The sequence below is a fragment of the Hylaeus volcanicus genome, unplaced genomic scaffold (genome assembly GCF_026283585.1).
Source record: "Hylaeus volcanicus isolate JK05 unplaced genomic scaffold, UHH_iyHylVolc1.0_haploid 15225, whole genome shotgun sequence".
NCBI lineage: Eukaryota > Metazoa > Arthropoda > Insecta > Hymenoptera > Colletidae > Hylaeus > Hylaeus volcanicus.
In genome coordinates, this window is record NW_026531427.1 from 1 (window position 1) to 18,241 (window position 18,241).

The following is an 18,241-nucleotide window of genomic DNA, read 5'->3' on the forward strand; positions in this document are numbered from 1 at the left end:
AATGCAATTTTAAAAATTTAACACTTGTACGAATACCTATTTACTTACAGCATATAGTATATAGTATAATACTTATAATACTACTCACTTATACAAAATAACTAATCTTTCCGTACACGAAGGAAGTATTATATACTTGTAAGTTAATGTAAATTTCTTTTTTTCTTTTAATGAAATTTTAAAAATTCAACTAGTTGCGCGAATACTTATTGCTTCGATATTTCTATTCTTGTTAATTTCGCAACTTACATAAATAGCTATTTTTTTTTTGTAATCTACCTATTCTAGAGATTTTCAAGAATATAGAATGTCAATGTTTATAAAAAATAAGTTAATACATTACAATTTTACATAGTTTTTTTGGAAATTGATCAGTGTACGAATACTTTCTACACCCACTGTATTTACAAAGAAAAGTTTCTCGATAAAATGTTACGTCTCCTATAGAACGATAGATATTAATCGAAACTGTTGAGATTCGAATTTAGACTAACAATAGTAAGATAAGGTGAGAACTCGTCTCGAAGGAGACATCGCGAAGTATGCATCGAATTTTTTAATCAGATTTTTTTCATATATAAAGAAGTGTATGTAGAACAGTCTCTGAAAGTAGAAAGGGGCAACACTTTTTCGTTTTCGAGAAATAAATTTTTAAAAATATCCAAATTTAGATTTACGAGTGTCGACCGTACAAGTGTTGGGGATGTCATAGAAGCAGCGTGGCGCAGTCGGTAGAGTGTCAAGTTGCGAAGTCAACGTTTCGCTTTGGACGCGGCTCGATCCCGGTAGGAGTCATTTAGAGGAAAGTTCATTTTTTTATTGAAATCGTAACAAACTAACGTGCGCAAAGTGACATGTCGACATTCGTAAGTTGTATGATTCTTTATTATAATAGAATAGCAATAGTAATGGGATAGTGGTGATATTAATAATATACAGTATACATTTCTCGTTATCCGTATTTTCCCGAAAACATACATCGAACATCTCAATTGCGAAATGCATTAAAGATATATCGTAATATGTTACATCAAGCCAGAGTTGCATCGCTCGTAAACCATTCTATACATACATAACATACAGCTCGATTAATACTTTTGTTCAACTTTAACGTTTACTCTTATAGTCCTCCTTCGTAATTTATTATTATTTCACTGTAAGTATACAATATCACTTTGGGAGCTTTCGAGTAGACCGATCGAATTAAATCGCATCCCGATAAACCCTTCTTCGATCGTTGTGCCGTCACGTATTCCTCGTTTGCTAATAAACGCAAAATATCGTAAAATACGTAGCACAAGAAATGCTTCTTTTCCTTTATCTATTTATATTCAAATAAAAGACCGCTCGAGTAACTTGGGTGCTACTAAAAATAACAATTTCGTTCTAAATTTGTCGTTTGTAGCGAAAGAAATCAAATTATATCGAAATCGAAATTATACCTAAATAGAACCGAGAGATTTCGTTAGAAACGAATTAATAGCATATGTGTAAAGGGATTAATTGATGGATAACATCGCAGTCGAGACACAAGTCATAACGAAATGCCATTTTTCACAAAAAGAATTATTCTGATTTTGATAATGTATTAATTGAATTTCTTTCTTTCTCGCTTTTTTTTGTAACTGTACCCTCGTGGGAATGATTCGAACAAGTAGCTGTAGTTCCCGAAAAGCTTACGCATATATATATGTATATGTATATGTATATTGTATATCTATTTATATGTACGTATATACATGTCATGTACGCAAAAAAATGCGTTCGCATTATAATATTCTACAATTTATGCGCGCGCGCGTATGCGAGTGCCTGTGTGTGTATACTCTTGAAAGCATATCGTGTCACGAGTATAAAACTGAATAGAGTCTAATGTGTACTTTACAGGAATTGACAAAACCAGTTTCACTCCAATTGTGATTAATGGCCAAGAAAAAATATTGTTTCTTTTAAACGAAACTGGAATCGTTACTATTTCCAATCCTGAAGAAACATCGCACTTGGTGAAAGTAATCGACGGTAACTGAGCAACAAATCTAATTTACCGACGGATACACGATTAGGTTACTCTCTTCGATTCGTTCGTTCCGTTATCTTTACGTGTCCTCTCGCTTTCGATCGTTGTCTAATCAGAAAACGTTAAACGTCAAATGAGAAATCAATGCGAAGCTTATTCTACGTTTGTACACTGCATCGTAAACCTTCGTTATTCTTCGTTTCCCAAATTCTCTAGTCATAGGTACCAGTATAGGTTAGCTTACACTAAACAAAACAAACTTTTCTCACTGTCAGCTAAAAAATTGGATAATATATATTACATAGGCGGGGAATAAAAGTATGCTTGCTATAAATCGCAAAATACTTTTTATGGCATATTCTTTCCTAATTGCAAACTCAAATCCTACGAAAGCACCAATAACCTTGAATACGAGTTTTCGCCTTTCTCGGTTAAGAAAAATATATGGTTCGGATCGATTCTTGTAGACGTAAGAAAACCAAAGAAAACTGTAACACGATTCACGTTAGGTATTCGAATGGAAACCGATAACATATTGTAGAAAATCGTACGTTATCCTAGACTAGATATTTTGGAATAAGCAAAGTAAGGTATCTGAGAAATTTGAAAGAATTGCTTACGAATGACAGTTGAATTCGAGATATGCTGGACACTCGAAGCAATCGCTATAGATCAATTTGGAAAGCAAACAGTGGAGAGGAATCGTTCGGAATCTGTAACGTGACAGTCGATTAGGATTAAATCGATAAATAATTTAGGTATAATTCCACTTTGAAGCAACGAAAATTTAGTAGACGTCTTGTCCCAAAAATATTATACAAACCGGAATATAGACGAGTAGAATAATTTCGAGTTATCTTGTACAAATAGTTTCTTTTTTTCTCTTGATTTTCTACTGGAAACTCTAGAGACGACTACGTTAACAGGCAGAAATTTGAAAACCTTTTCTTACGGTAATCCAAACAGGAAGAGAGATAGGACGTGAAGCGGTGCCAGTTTCACCAATCTAAATAAATAGATGGCAGTTACGTTTCAAATATTTGTATAACGTTGGTATAACGATACAATAGCCCGACAACGAATAACAGCATGTACCTGCGATACGCATCACCTAACAATGGGATCCATAAAATTTTCATATTCCTAACATTTCATACATTACCGACATTCGTTTCATTTTCTATGTATGCAATAAATGTTTTTTGCCATCGTATAAAATCAGACTTGATATCGTATCATGTTCCTAGATACGGAACAAATTCTCGAGACGTGGACAATTCGATCCTTGCTACAATTCACATTACACTTATTCACGTACAACTTAAACGCGAATCTTGTCCCAAACGCAAAACTATTACAATAATATTCATTTCGCTCGTGATCACTCAACGTAGCACGCGCTCCTTTTACACTTCGTTATCATTTATCATTGAAATTCTGCGCTTTATGTCATCCAACAGAGCTGTACCCTATATACCGTGACCGTTGAACCCATTAAAACTCTCTAACAAACACACTCGACCCACTCAACGTAACATCAGCAACGTAAGTTTCTCTGTTCGATTGAAATTTACATCGTTAAAGAATGTCACGACTGAACGGATTCAATTCTAAAGACTGAATAGTAATAAAATTATCTACGAATCGTATTGCGTTGAGTTTGTGTGAAAACATTCCGTGAAACATTGATTATACAAAAGAGTACCTAGTATATGCTTAATGAAATTCGATCGTAACTGCAAATGATGGAATAGTAAATTCACATGTTGTTTGCGCTTTAAAAGAACTAAATTTGATGCATGAGAAAATTCAAATTGTAAACTTGGATATGCTTGACTAAATCAAGCCGCATAACTGATACCGTTCGCTTACATATAAAATTTGGATTTTTGTAAGCAAAGCGATCCTGATAGAAACAACATTTTTTTCCTCTAAACATCACCTGATATACCTATATCAGGTGTATTCTAGACGATCTTGCGAATTTTATCGTGGAGGATACCGACTCTGCTGCGTGTTCTTTGCCGAATGATCCTTGATGTCATTTGGGTTGTACATCATTGGTCCCTAAACATCATTGTTTTCATGAAAGACATGTTAGCGATAATTTTAAATTAAACTTATGATATTTCATTAATTCGATAAAACTTGTGATATTTTTCTAAAGTGTCGTGCGATGGATAATTAAGTTAAGTTTAGAAATCGTTACTTTCTAAAAACAAGGGAAGCATTGTTACTATGTTTAAAGTAAAAAAGTACTAATAAAAATTAATAAGAAAATTATGTTTTCTTTTCGTGTTTGTAACGGGTAACTTGGATGATTAAATGTGACGCAAATCGTCAAAGACAATTATTGTAATTAATGTGTAAACATACATTGCGACACCGAACTCAAAAATATATATCCTTCACCAAGCTTTCCCATAGTTTTGCCATATAAATATCACGAGAATAGCGTGCTCGACATAATAAGTTTAAGCTTGATTCGGATGCAAAGCTATATGACTGTGAATTACGAATGAAATTCTTCTCTTAAATCTACGAATTGTTCCAAAAACTTTTTAAGTAGTATACTCGATATCCATGAAAACACTTTCGAGTACTTTTTTTATATCCCTTCCCGGAATTGCAATAAAATTATTCGTGAGAGCTAATGCCATGCGAACTCAGGAACAATTCCACGTACGGGAAGATACCGATTAAAACGTAATCTTTGATTATCAAATCGTTATGGAATACAGTAACATATTATACTATAGTAGATAAATTACAATTTCAACCGTGAATCATTGAATCGAATCGAATCGAATTAATAAATGATCACCTCTGGAATAAGTAATTGAATTGTATGAGTATCTAATGGCACTGAATTACCTTGTTCCGTGGAAGGAGACGCGGATCCCTCATAGTGTAGCTCTGCACCTCTCGCGATAACGAGCTGGTTGAGCTCCATCGAGAGAGCTGTTATGCCATATACAAACACAACAATTTTGTCTGACTAACCGATACTCGCCCATTTCCGGTTCTTACAGGAGTTCTGGGACACTCTGTATACGTACATGCAACACCGATGCTTCAACTAGTATATCTATCACGCTGGCTCACAGTAGCGACAGCGACTTATGTTTTATGAAATCATCGGTATTGCATATACGTATACAGAGTGTCCCAGAACTCCTGTAAGAACCGGAAATGGGCGAGTATCTGAAACGATTCTGAACAACAATTTCCTGTACAAAAATGTTGGCGACGGCTTGATTTTTGAATTATTAACAAAAAACACCGACCAATCACAGCGCTAATAATTCAAAAATGAAACCCCCAGCGACAATTTTGCAAAGGAAATTGTTGTTTAGAATCGTATCAGCTACCTCCCATTTCCGGTTCTTACAGGAGTTCAGAGACACCCTGTATTGCATTGTCGTGTATAAAAATTTGATATTTTCGGTGATGGATATGAGTCAATTATATTAAATAGCCATGCTGAAACGTGTAACGTAAACGTATTAGTGCGTCATTTTAGTGTCGTGTACCGTATGTTAACTACAAACCTAAAACACCTTTCTTTCTCTATCGTTGCCAAAAAGAAACTGTACGTACACATACATACCCATCCAAAATGAAAGTCTAAAGCATCATCGAGCTGTGGAACAATGTTAAAACGAATTGAAAAGTGTAAGTAGAATAAGAGGAAAGTAAACACCAGTGAAACGACACAACTTTCCAAACAGTCTACGTCGTTATCTGTCCTGTCATTCTATTCATCGTCGTTACACCGTTAATATTAATTTGTCCGAGTATCGTACCATTACAAACAATTGAATCGAGTTGCACCAAACGTATATACATTATTCACCCTATACCTCATGCTTCCAGTTAAGTATTACAAGTCATGCATGCACGATAATAATGAACGACACGTAAAATTAATAAAATAGTCCTTACTATCGGTAACAATTATTATTTGGCTACATCATTCTGCCTCCCCGACTGCTTGCAAAGGAAACATAAAAAGAAATGTAGATTAAACACAGATGAACGAGATAAAGAATGTCTGTAGTGATCTCGAAAAGTCTAATTAGTATCGGTAACATTAAAGTAATCCAAGAAGAGAATGGTTTTTATAGAAACACAAATAAAACCATGAATACGTTGTCGTTTCTTCTACAGGATTCATCGTTTGGCACAAAAGAAACCTTTTCTGAGATTACTTTCTGTTACGCGCAATTCAAACAGCCAAAAAAAGATATAATTCTTATACGATGAAATGTATATGCAGAAATAGAATTTAATTTCAGAGGATACTTTCGGGTGAGTAGACAATACACAAAACTAGGGAAAATTTACGACAAATACAAGACAAGGTTAGAATCGTGGTTCTAAAGGAAATTCGCGAAAACGTAACATCTTAACATTACAGTTCCAGAGGGATGTTCAAAATACAACTAAGCTGCATACCAGCATACTGCAGCCATAACGCAAACATAGTAAAGGGGTTGGTTGTGTAGAATGAGTTTGAAATTGCGTAGACGCATACGTGAAACTGTATTGTTAATGTTGTATATATGTTTGTGGTGACGTGACATGACATGGTTGAAAGAATTTCCACATACTTACTATATTATTTATTAGAGACAACTTACCCCTTGCGAGGTGTTTTCAGAGACGTTCGTGGAAGGTGCGACTGGTGTTGATGTAGGTGTTAAGAAGGCAACGGTAGCGTTTGAATCGTTAACTATGAAGAATCGTTGATAGAAAAAAAAGAAAAGGAGAAAAAAAATATTAGTCGAATAAAGAATAAGAGTTACTATTTGAAAATTTACCTGGTGCAGGAATGAATAACTGAGGTGACGAAGTTGCCATAGGTACGATTGGAGACGTTACCGGGGTCGGTATACTTGACGGTGCTGTGTTAGTTTTCAAACTATTCGGATTCATTATGTCTATGTAGTTGGCACGCATGTTTCTGCCCTTCGGTAATTTGAACTTATTTACGGTCGCGTCATCGGTTTGTAAAGTCGATTGAGACAGTTGGGAGGTCTGTTCCGTTACAGGTGCTCTGAGTCCAACGTCCGAAGCTTTCGGGGGAGGAGCTAAAGCTGAGGAGCTTCTGTCTCCGTCTTCGTCTTTATTCGTCCACTTTTTACCAACAGGATCCCAAACGATCTGTTCGAAAAATAAAACGATACCGTGTGAGCATCAACTTGTAGACTCGCGGGATTAAAACACAGATTAACACTGTTAGTATCAAAGGACTAAACTACAGGGCTCGAAATACTGAAATGTTAGAACGAGAAACATAAAATGTTAAGCCAGAATATATCAATAATTCGTTAGCTGTTAATCGATTGTCCGAACATTGAGTTATACTGGCCTTTTCCTCTCCCATCATAAAATCACAGACGAATCACTCAATTACCACAAGTACCCGCGTGAGCCCTTAGCAACATAAAACATAAAACATAAAACCAACTATCGTAATTCTTCGATACGCAACACTACGCACAACTTGAATATATCGCCAAGACCTTACCGCTGGGTTACTGTCATCCGGTAGGATCATTTGGTTCCTTGGCTTTGGTGCAAGTTTGCTGAAAAAGCCACCAAACCAAGAGCCTCCACTGTTGGAAGGTTTCTTCTCGGGTGCTTTCTCCGGTGCCTTCTTCGTCGCTGACGTAGCTTTCGACGATTGTTTCGGAGTCTCGAGTGCGTCCAACTCTTCCAATGGATCGTACTGCTTTTTCGTTGACGGCGTCATAGAAATCGCAGGTTGAGGTGGCTGAAATAAAGTATACGATTCATCATCGCAAAGTTGTTCCAACAAAGTTGATCACTTTTTACTGCGATAACACCGTATGTATCTATACCAAATATCGTAACCTCGACACGTTTAGCAAACGATACCTTTTCTTTCTAAAATCACGTAATTATCACAGTAAATAGCGACAAACTTTGCTTTCAATCAAAAATATATTTTGTGATTTATGAAACGTAATGACAAAGAGGCGCAAATCTCCAAAAATTCAAAAAATTTCATAATATAGGAAACTTTATTGTATATTTAACAATAACAAACTTTTATATATACATATATGTATGTATATATATATGTGTGTGTGTATATATAAATGACACCTAAAACAAAGAGCAAGTTCTATAAACTACGCTCTGTATCAAAGACTTGCATCGACCACTCACTCGCTAGTAACATAAAACACATTGATAAATAATCGTTTCTCTTAAACGGAAGAACTGGCGTACGAAAGTAACAATCTAATGCGTTCTGTAAATACAATTCCGAATGCACAATAACGATATTATTATATGTATATAGTTTCAGGATAGAAAAAAAAAAAGTTTAGCGATCAACTAACGAATCGTTATATGCATCTAGAAACGTCTACTCGCAATCTGTGGGAACATCGATATCATATGTTTTAGGGATGGACTTTACGATAGGAACATCGTCAAGTTCGGTTAAATTTAGATCACTTCTAACCGGTCGAACTGGTAAATCTATCGGATACGTTCCACCGAAGACGAGTGGCTTATACCGACATAATTCAGAAGAATTTTGCGAAGAATTCGAGTAAGACCACGCATCTACCGTATCGCAAATAACATCTTTCCTTCGGATATGTGGAGCTACCCTCATCACTTTTTTCTCTTCAAAGTTGCAATACTGCTTCAAAGTCTGACTCTCGTATTCAGAAGCTGTTGGTGCTTCGTTTTCTGAACGTGAATCAAACTTGGATAGAGACTCGAAGTTTATTTCGCTAAACTGAATATCCAAGTCGGTGGTTGTCGACGAAATTAAGCTTTTCTCGTCTACTTCGCCAGGAATAATTTCTTTATCATTTGTCGATTTATTCTTTACTTTACATTTTAAAAACACGGGAGGTTGCGAACAAGGCGGCTTCGTGTGTTTACCGTCTATTTTCTTTATCTTTTTTACATCTTGCGAATGAGTTTTATTATTCGGTAAAATTCTTGGGTAATCTGTTACGACCTTTGGATATGTTATCAGTTTTTGAGGTTTTCGAAATTTCTCGTCTGAACTGGTCGACCTATACGGATTAGGAGTTGTCGACGCCGACACCGACGACCGTGCCAAATTATTTATATTAGAGTTGAGCGAAGAAGAGGGAGAAGCGACATATAGACCAGTTAATACTTTGCGTCGGCGTAACAAGCAAACATTGGTGTTATCCAATGACCACTCAGGATCGAGATTACTATCCGGAGTAAGCATGTAATTACTTACTTCAGGGGTGGATGCTTTTTCTTCCCTTTCCGTCTGTCCGTATGCAAGCATCAACAAAAAAAAAGGTGAAAAAAGTGTTATTCTTAAACGTATTATATCATATGTAAAGCACAAAATACTCGGAAATATTACATGAAAGGTATATGCATGCAAATCGAAATGAAAAAGTGCTTAATGAAAGTATGCTGGTAACGATACCAATGATACGAATGAAAGATTCAAGTCCATGTATTGTTGCAACGCAATTGTATCGATCGATTTACCTCATAGTTCCATTTTTCCTGTTGCTGAGAATTATCGATGTCACCTTGTTCCGAGGGGTACAGTGTTTGAGTTGAAAGCTGTTGCCAGTTCGCGACGGTATTGTCATTCCTCCCGTAATTATTCTGATAATAGGACTCTTGGTTCCAGTAGTCTTGATGTTGCGATTGTTGGTATTGACAAGATTCCTCGTTATTTCTTGGGTATTGCATACTTTGATCATGCGTGTCTGGTATATTGGATGGCAAGGATAATGGTTGCCATTCCGCCTGCACATCAGTCGTGGCTACTTCGATCATTGATGATGGACCTTCTCTGTAATCGGGCTGAACTGGATTCCATGGTTGTTGTTGTTGTTGTTGTTGTTGATGTGTTTGCTGTTGTTGCTGCTGTTTCGTCTCATACATTTCTACATTTTGCACGTTGTTGTGCGATTCCATTTTCATTTGTAAACCACCGGCATTGTTTTCAATAATTTCTCCAGTATGGCATTTACCAACTATCTCGACTAAATTATCGAACCAAGTTAAAGTTATACCTTCGTCGGTCGAATCTTTATAGACTGGGTCATGGTATTTAATTCTGTCTCCTAAATTATATACCGCACTAATAAACGATCTCTTGTATTTCGATGGTTCGTTAACGATATTCACTGCAACTTGCTCTATGTACAACAAGGCTTTCTCTATCAATCCATGATCAACCATTTTTTTAGCCAAATCGAATTTAAAAGTTTGAAGATCCACCAATGTAAATCCTGGTTCGCTAAGGTTTCGAGCGTATTCGTATATTTCTGTAAGCATAACAGCTTCCATCGTAATGAACGCGTTATACGGTTTATGATGATTCGCACCGATCAATACAAGTTTCACGTTATTCGTTCCGTAAGCACCGAAATCGACTTGTGCGAGTATGTAACAGAAATGAGCAGCATGGATGTCCCCTCGCGCGAAAAGCGTGTCTCCGAGCGTTGTAATCGAACGACGATTAATTTCCGGATTGGCAGAAGTGTTCGATATAATCATAGCTAAATGAGGTCTCCAATCGTCCCAGCGTGGATCCGATATACCGGTAACAACGGCGGGCACACGGCCAGAATGAAGTTGATATAAAGTTTGCAGTGGATCGTGGTAAGGTAAACTATTGGCAAAACGTGTCATCACCGAAGCATGAGTACGTTTGTCTAATTTACTAGCCAAGAAGAGTGCATGGCCCCAAAGTCCTTCGTTCATCGCATATTCTGCCCATAAAAAACAGCACGTGATATACCCGGAAGATTTCGGTAAATGTAACAAAATTCTAATAAATGCAATATTTACCCAGTGCTTCTTGCACTAATCCGTATAGTAGCGTATTTCTAAACTCGTCTGTAATTTGTTCGATGCTTTGCCGTGGTTTATTTTCGACTTTCTCAGCAATTTCTCCGCCATCTTGATTACCCTGAATTCCATCTCCACCCGTGACACTAGACCTTTGCGATATCACGGATTCCCTTCTTCCTAGATCTTGAGACTTTTGCTTGTTCAAATCGTAAGGATATGCGTCTTTATTTCGAAGCAATAACGCTGCTATATCAACACCGACAACATTCTAAAAGGAAACGCATAATTAAGTAAAAATAACAATAACAACGATAAGTTGTCGTTACATGTAAAGCATATTTCTTACTCCATTCTGTTGGATCAACATAATCATTAGTTCGTATAAAAGAATATACGAAGCGCGATCGACCATTTCTTCGTTTGATCCTGCTCTTTTAATTTTATTTTCGCAATATTCGATAATAGTCTTTTTATGAGTAACACCCCTGCGCAATAAAAACATTAATCGTAACAAATGTAGTACGTATTGTATACGCTAACGTCTAGTAATGTACGTCTAACCATGCGTGTCCTAATATATCGATCTTACATAGATACTACAAGGAATGAATTACGTGGAACGTGCAAATTTATAATTAATTCGACTATCCAAATAAATGAAAATACGCATGCTTAGATGATCGATATATCGATTACACTTGCTTAATCAGAGGTCCAGGATAAACCCGCAAATCGCGTGCTACAGGATCGTGTAAAAGTAAGTTGTCCAATCTAAAAATGTCCACTTTGGCTCTTTCGCCATCGGTTGGATAAGTTGGATGTACATGTATCAGAGAACCGATAGAAAGGCACCCTGAAGATAAGATACTTTTATAAGATATCGTATAGCGCTATTATATTCCATTAAATAAATTTTCAAAAATTTAACATAGTATTTGTTTGAAAGAACTTTTAAACAATCTTTTTACCGTATGCATGAGACATGGAAAATTTAGCCGGTGTCATTCGTGCAGAAGTAGTCGTCGAATCTTCGAGGGACATATCGCCTAAAGTTCGTTTATCGCCAGTCGTTCTGAAAAAGTATGTATTTTAGTTTCAAAAGTAAATCAAAGCCAACATTGCAAGAAAATGAATAAACAACGCGGAGAAAGCATTACAAACGATCGCGAAACCTCGTTCATCCGAGTACTAACAATAAGTACAAGATACCCGATATACCCAAGTTAGTTGCTACATATCGTACATTATCTACGAAGACAAAAGAGACATTTTTCTTACAAACATCTGTAGCTGCGAAATAATAAGATTTACAAGGTATTTCTTATAAATGTATTTCTAGCGAGGAATTTCAATATCTAGCTTAACGTAAAATACTTTAGATGCTACAAAGATTTTTCAACTAAATTACTTTCACAGAATAGAAGTTGGGCATTTTCGTTATTTGGCACAAGTGTCGAACCGAGAGCATTCTCTCGGTCTCACCTATTTAAATTTTCATAAGCCGAATTCTGTCTTCGTTGCGGACTCCTGGCCCATCCAGGATAACCGAAATACGGAACATACAATGCTTTGTTTGGCGAGTGGAAGCATGCACTTGGATTTATAAAAAATCTAACACATAATCGATATTATGAATAACGATGGGAAAATATCGTTTCTTTAGTTTCGTTTCTCTATTTTCCTCGCGCTTACCTTTCATCGCAAGAGCTACGCCCTGAATGAACACTCGCTCTATCTTCCGGATAATTGGTGACGCTTCGAGAAATATGTTGCTGTTGATGTTGGTTAGCATAATATTTATGATACCATTCGGAATAAGCGGCAGGATTTGTGCGTCGCAAATTTTCTATGTACGCATAATAATTGTTGGCATATTGAACACCGTAATCGTATCCGGAATACCCTAAATGTTAACAAACAAAACGTTACTTCAAATGTTTTATTCCGGACACGTGCGAAAGAAGTCAGCGCAACGTACCATAGTAAGAATCTCTCGTTCGCATGTAGTATGCTCGATCTCTATCGTTGTAAGAAGATCTACTGGATGGTCTAGATCTGAAAATCGTATAAACGTATAAAATATTAGGCGCCTTTGTCACTAAACAAATTTACAATGTTTTACTATTATAGAGATGGTTAGAAATGGTGTACCCTCTACTGTAAGGATCATCGTAATACGAATCTCTGATATCGTAATCATCGTATCGCCTTGCTCTTCTGTCGCGATCGTCTCTTCGTCTATCACGGTCGAGATAATCTCGATCTCTAGAATATCGTGAATCGTAGTCCCGAACTTCTCTATCCCTATGACGGCCATCATCGAGCCTATCTCTTCTACGATCGTCGAGTCTTCTTCTGCCATCCCTTTCATCCAGATCATCTTTACCTCGGCTTCTTCTATCTATCTCTTCTCTCGTATGCCTATCAAGATCGTCCCTGCTATGATGTTTGCGATCATCTTCTCGATAAGGAACTTCTCGTCGATCGAAATCGTCGCGCGCATTGTACACTCGATCGTTTTCTCCTCCGCGACGACGATCGTAATAATAATCATCATCGTATTCGCGATCACGATCGTAACTGTAATCGAACAAACGTACAATGATTATTTCCCGTGAGTGTGAGTATAATTTTTGTTATTTACAAAAATTCGATTTACTATAAATGTACTGACTAGGCGTTCTTTCGTTCGTATTCGTATCGTCGTCGTTCAGAACTACTATCGCGCCGTCTCTCTCTGCTGTCGTCTCTACTATTTCCGGAACCATCGTCATCCTCGTCTTCGTATGAATCTTTACGATTCGACGAGTTCGAAACTCCTTGATTCTCACGTATGGATGCGCCAACAGCTTCCTCCCGTTTATTCCTTGAATCGTTTGTTTGATCTTGTATCGTGGCTGAAATCAAATGCAAAATAATGCGAGAATAAAAAACATCAAAACATAAATGTATATATGAAACTTGTTTTACAGCTTGTAGGTGGAACTTCTTGTGAACCCGTAACAACTCGTCCATTAGATCTGTCGTCTAAAGATTGAGCGACATCATTCGGAGATGCACCACCTGGTATCTGTCTAAGGTCCTCATCTGTCGTCTGTTGATTAGAGTCTTCGAGATCGTTGCCTCTACCAGGTATTTCACGCGTTTCGCTAGATTCCAACATAATCTGAGACAGGGCTTGGTTGTGTCTTTCTTCTCCAGAAGGATCATTTCGAGACTGTTGCGGAGGTAGAGATCGCTCTCTGCCAGACGGATCGTTTCGACGTTCTAACGGATCGGAGTCTGTTCGTGAAAGTAAAGGAATGCTTCTTTCTTGGCCAGGAGGAACATCGCGACGTTCCGATCTTTCGGATACACTTCTTAACTGAAGACCTTGTTCTTGACCAGAAGGATCATTCCTTCTTGGATCTGCTAGTCTCTGAACAGATTGAACGTATTGTTCTTGCCCTGTTGGGTCGTTTCTACGTGGATCTATGGAACTCGATTGGCCCGGTACTTCCCGTAAGAAAGGAATATCATTAGGCACTTCGTCGTTTTCATCGTCTTGGCTTGGTGGAGTCGGTTCGTGCTCTTGATGGGAATCGGTTAATTCTCCGGTTTCTAAAAACGTGTTTCTATCGTTTGACGCGAATTCATAATTATCTGGTACCTGTAACATAATAGTAATAATAATAATTATTATTATATAATAAATATATATCATATATTATTATAATTATCATTTTTTGTTTTGTTATGGAAAGGAAATGATCGTTAATTAATAATTGTATTACGAATATGTAATACCTGTTCCGAATGTAGAAGTGGATGAGATCGAGCTACCTGCTGTGCAGAAGGTACTTCGATATTATTGGCTTCTTGCCTGAAATCACGCGTACTAGCTGATTCTTTGGCGAGATTCATAACCGGTTTTGGATCGTTATCCAAAGTTTCCTTGTTTATGGAATCTCTCGAGCCATATATATCCCGTTCCTGTAACGACGGCGCAACTACTTCTAAATTTACGAATTCCGTAGGCTGCTGAATAATTTCATAATTCTCTACATTTTGTTCGACACTCCATTCTTTAGCTGGACGAGCATGATCTTTCGAATACCATGCATTGTCCAAGGAACGTGCTAATGTATTCTGATTGTACCATTGATCGTATGCACTTTGTGTTACATTATCCAATGGCTTAATATTTGTCGCTGGATACGACGTGTGCGTTAAATTTTCTTTAGTAATGGCACCTTGAGAATCAATGGAATGAGAATGAGAATGAGAATTTTCCATTCCAAGCGCAGCATAATCAGAAGGTAAACCAGGTATATTATCAGGAATAGTATTGTTCTGCGTAACTGTATTTTGATTCCATCCATCGCCAGATATAGCGGGATGGACTTCCGATGGTTCGTTTTGATTTTCTAACTGCTTGCTCGGCCTAGAACCAAGATTCAATTGTTCTAGTTTAACAGGTAACTCGTCGGATGAAATATTTCTTCCCCATTCTAATGAATCATTTATTAAATTGAAATCATTATTCTCCTGAATGGAAACATTTTCAGAGCTCGCAATTGTTGACATAGTTTCAGGAGTCGCCGATACGTTAACGCGAGAGTCGGATAGTTGTTGTTTAACTATACTAGTTTTTGTTTGTATATTGGAATCTTTTGAAATTATGGAATTTGTAATTAACGAAGGTATTGACTTCTTCCTTTCTTCTTGTTCTATGCTAGATTCTTGCGTTTGAGGTATATCGGTTAAAGAATGATGAGAGGATATCGTAGGATTTTGTTGCCAGTCATTTGCAGCCATAGCACCAACATTATCTTGTTTAACAGTTTTTTCAGGTAACTTGTTATCATCCTGTTGTTCTTGTAACCACTGAGTCGTACGAGCGTCATCCGCATGCTTCCACTGTTGCGAAACACTCACAGTCGCTGTTTGAGACCAAGAATTGAATTCGTTCGTGGCATTACAAGTTGCTGGCACGTGTTGACTTTGATTAGGTGGCATGGATTCACGACTTTGACTGTTCCACTGAGATGCCGACGTATTCGTTTGATTAGACCAATTATTTGGATCGTCGATGGATTGTTCTTTGTTAGTATTCTCAGTGGAAGGTGGAAGAAGCTGAGTCAACCTAGTTTGTTGTAGCGGCGGTGTACATTGATTACCCATATCGTCCAACTTTTGAATCTCTTTATCTGTTTTCTGATCCTGCCAATGTCCTGGCAAACTACCGTGACTTTGCCAATTATGGGATGACATTAAAGTCGTTTGATCCGGCTTATGCCAACTATAATTAGTACTAGGTAGAGACGGATGCGCTATTTTATCGTTTTGGTTTTGTATAGCGGTTCTTTGTTGCGCGTATTGGATATTTTGAGACTGTTGTTCGGTCGTCCACTGCGGAGGGTCAAAATTCAAAGATCCAGATATAACAGAAGTGGTTCTAGATGACGGAGGATATTGTTGATATCGATTATAATTCGAATAAGATGCGAACGAATCCGAATGATTTGGATTTGGTTGCCTATTAACAACTGTACTCTGCGTATCATCATTCGACATGGAATTCTGATTAAGTAAATCAGACTTGTTGCCATTAATATTCTGATAATAATGATCCTGAATGGAATTTGACATTAGCTGTCCTTGATTCGTATAAGGAGGTATAAAATGTTGTTGCTGGTGTTGTTGTTGCTGCTGCTGCTGTTGCTCTTGTTGAGGTGGTTGTTGCTGTTGCTGATTATCAGCTTGTTTATCAAAATCCCAATTCCATGAATTATTCCAAGGATCGGTTACTTGTTTTGACTGATTTGCGATAGGTGGTTGACGTGGAATGGAATCGGTCGACAAAACATCCGACTGTACCCTTGGCATACTCCATGCATTTTGATTATGAGCTCCGTATGCTAAACTGTGATCTACTCTAGACCTAGTCGGTCTTGCTCTATAAGGATTCTAAAAACATATTTTAAAAATTAATATACAATTCTAAGTTTATCTTTCTATAATATTTCCAAGAATGATACGCTACTTACGCTCATGCTGCCTTTAAGACAGCGATACTTTCTTCTTATTCGTGAGAAATCTATAGGCACAAATATCGGTATATATAATATGCTAGATTACAAGGAAGCAATAAATATAAACAGTCCCGTTGCTTCATTATTTGACGTATGAAAACAAAGTCCTAAACTTATTATTAAGAAGCATAATAAATTATAGGCGATAATTTTTATTGTTACTTTCATATTTGATCGTTTCTTATGAAAAACATTCAAAGAAAATCAAATTATTCGAGCGTGTATATGTATGTATGTGCATGTGTGCGCGAGCGCGCGCGCATTTATATACGTACATACGTGTGGATTATACATATGTTACTAATAGACACCTATTTTTCATTATTCTAATCTATTCCCACGTATACAATACAAATATCGTTGAAACGCATAGAAAAATGATAATATGTCGTATAAAAGAAAGATGAATCGGAGGCATCGAAAGTCTAAATTGTAATACATATATATGTAAACGGTTGATATTTGTGACAAGTACGTTCGGAAAAGAAAATTCTTGAGCTTTCGCAGGACGGAAATGAAACTAATTGGTGTAATTATGTAACAAAAATCGTGAGAAAGCATTATCTCCATGTAAATAACGAGACTGGCAGATAGGAGAAAGCGATAGGACGAGAAATTGTAAGGTTCATGTCGAAAGTCAGGATACCAGCTGGGATAGCCAACTGAGCGTTCAGGGACCCCTCGTACGCATACGTTCTACGTTCACTCACCTAGCTATCGTATCTGGCACTGGCACTGGTGTCCATACGTGAGCACAAGCATTATTTTCTTCCACGGAGCATACGAATCGTCGCCTCCGCAATCTGATTTTTATTGTCGCGAATTGATCGTTTACAGGATCGAAGTGGAGAAATCACAGAAACGTGGACAATTTACGCATTTTACGGACAGTATGAAACACTGTGAAAGGAAGGTGTGGGTTATGCACGTCACGAAATTTTTCTCGTTCACTTTCCACGCGAGCAGAACCATAGACGTGAATAGACGCGCACAGCGCGAACGCGTTCTTATCCCAAACGTCAAAAAGATCTCCAATCCAACTCCAACAACGAAACGTCGTCAGATGGCGCTGAAACATGCGGTAGTTTAAAATTTCTCAAATTTACAGACGAGAAACAATGAAAATACAAAAGATTATACAGTGGGTGTAGAATGTATTCGTACACCGATCAATTTCCAAAAAAAATTTTTGTGTAAAATTGTAGTTTCTTAACTATTTTTTATATAATCAATGATATTTTACATATTCTCGAAAATCTCTAAGATAGATATAGTCCAAACAACATTTACTAGTTAATATAAT

The 18,241-nt window shown here is 37.1% G+C and overlaps 1 protein-coding gene across 9 annotated transcripts; it reads right to left on the reverse strand.

The window, feature by feature from the left end:
• Positions 1–867: 867 nt before the first annotated feature.
• Positions 868–18,066, reverse strand: LOC128882118 (uncharacterized). 9 transcript variants are annotated; one of them, XR_008458297.1, is made up of 20 exons: positions 17,649–18,051; positions 16,894–16,943; positions 14,651–16,813; positions 13,835–14,513; positions 13,539–13,761; positions 13,016–13,444; positions 12,843–12,919; positions 12,557–12,767; positions 11,833–11,936; positions 11,561–11,717; positions 11,211–11,349; positions 10,862–11,132; positions 9,545–10,782; positions 9,282–9,314; positions 7,551–7,796; positions 6,841–7,183; positions 6,661–6,752; positions 5,963–6,010; positions 4,892–4,978; positions 4,029–4,084 (listed from the first exon to the last, which is right to left on the reverse strand). XR_008458297.1 is itself a non-coding variant. In XM_054133688.1 (19 exons), the coding sequence occupies exons 2-18, from the start codon at positions 16,897–16,899 to the stop codon at positions 5,978–5,980; spliced, it is 6,444 nt and encodes a 2,147-aa protein (XP_053989663.1). In that variant the 5' UTR covers positions 16,900–16,943; positions 17,649–18,051; the 3' UTR covers positions 868–4,084; positions 5,963–5,977. The 9 variants fall into 9 exon arrangements, 7 of the variants coding, with proteins under 7 accessions (XP_053989663.1, XP_053989664.1, XP_053989659.1 ...); XR_008458298.1 differs by having other exon boundaries at positions 5,963–6,007; positions 17,649–18,048; XM_054133688.1 differs by lacking the exon at positions 4,892–4,978 and having other exon boundaries at positions 868–4,084.
• Between the last annotated feature and the right edge of the window lie 175 nt (positions 18,067–18,241).

Excerpts from the sequence above, each read along its gene's own strand:
- LOC128882118 (XM_054133684.1), bottom strand. Across the intron at positions 13,445-13,538 it reads TACGAACGAAAGAACGCCTA|TTACGATCGTGATCGCGAAT; the intron begins GTCAGTACATTT and ends GTTCGATTACAG. Across the intron at positions 12,768-12,842 it reads AACGAGAGATTCTTACTATG|GGTATTCCGGATACGATTAC; the intron begins GTACGTTGCGCT and ends GTTAACATTTAG.